Source organism: Pteropus vampyrus, unplaced genomic scaffold, assembly GCF_000151845.1.
Source record: "Pteropus vampyrus isolate Shadow unplaced genomic scaffold, Pvam_2.0 Scaffold150, whole genome shotgun sequence".
Taxonomy (NCBI): domain Eukaryota; kingdom Metazoa; phylum Chordata; class Mammalia; order Chiroptera; family Pteropodidae; genus Pteropus; species Pteropus vampyrus.
Window position 1 is genome coordinate 3982516 of NW_011888931.1, and position 1149 is coordinate 3983664.

At 35.2% G+C, this 1149-nt stretch overlaps 1 protein-coding gene across 1 annotated transcript in view; it reads left to right on the forward strand.

The window, feature by feature from the left end:
* The window catches only part of PTCHD3 (patched domain containing 3), a 5445-nt gene extending 4831 nt beyond the window's left edge, over positions 1–614 (forward strand). The window contains 1 exon segment of the mRNA XM_011369525.1: positions 497–614. Within this exon segment, the coding sequence (XP_011367827.1) occupies positions 497–614 (118 nt within the window).
* The last annotated feature ends 535 nt before the right edge of the window (positions 615–1149 follow it).

A 1149-nucleotide genomic window follows, 5' to 3' on the forward strand; every position in this document is an offset into this window, starting at 1 on the left:
TCCACACATGTAACATTAGCTATTGCTGCTTTAAGGCTGCTGCTTCTTTAAAACTATTGCCACTTTTATTTTTTTATTTTATTTTATGTTTTTTTAGGCGAGGCAACCCTTGGTTGACCTCACAGATTGCAAGGACTTTTTAGCTTACAATCCCTTATTTTTAAATTTTTTTTACGCCTATAGCACCTGGTCTTCCTAGGTGGTCTCCTATCCACCAGGCCCAACCTTGCTTAGCTTCCAAGATCAGATGGGATTGGGCTTATTCAGGGTAGCATAGCCATAGACAGACTGTTGCCACTTTTAGACTGCAGACATTTTAATACACCTGCCACTTTAAAGTAACTGCCACTTTAAGACTTCTGCAATACCAGAGTGGGAGTGGGGTAGGGCATGTAAAATTGCTACAAAATCTTCCTGTTTTGAAGTGGCCCCCCCACACCAGGCCTTTTTGATTTAGCTCTTACTTGGTTGCTGTAAACTTTTCACTGTTTTTCAGAGTTTACAGAATTGGTTCTGAAGATTTCTGCTTGTTTGTCTATGTTTCTGTGGGAAATGAAAGCTGGGAAATTCTTACTTCATGTTTTGTCACTGTCTGTGCAGCACTTACCTTCTAAACTTAATGACTTTTTTTTTTTATATATTGTCCATTAACAATAGTATGCAATCAAATGGAAGAGTAAAAAGAAATTGTGGCCAGTCTTGTTTGATTTATCATATGTTTTTTTTTACCTCACATATTGTATTAATTATGATTATTTGTGCTATTTGGAAGCAGATATGCTGATAGAACTAAGAAACAAGTTCTTATTTCTATTATAAATTAGAAATAGTACTTTTAACTATATAAAAAATTAAGCTCTAATTGAATTGATTTGGGTGTCTCCATTGTTCTCATGTGAGGTTTAACTTGTTAAGCTCCTATAAATTGTTATCTAGGCATTAGAGGTCCTTTGATCTCTTGTGATCAGAAAGCTAAAATATTAGCAAACGGTAGAATTTAGATGTAGAAGAAACCACACAGGTTATATTATTCCAATGATTTCCAGATCAGAGTCACAGAGAGAGCCCTAACTGCATATTCTGAGGCCATGTGCTATTGAATCAAAAAGATCTGGAAGTTGAGTCTGAGAATCTATATTTCAAAAATTT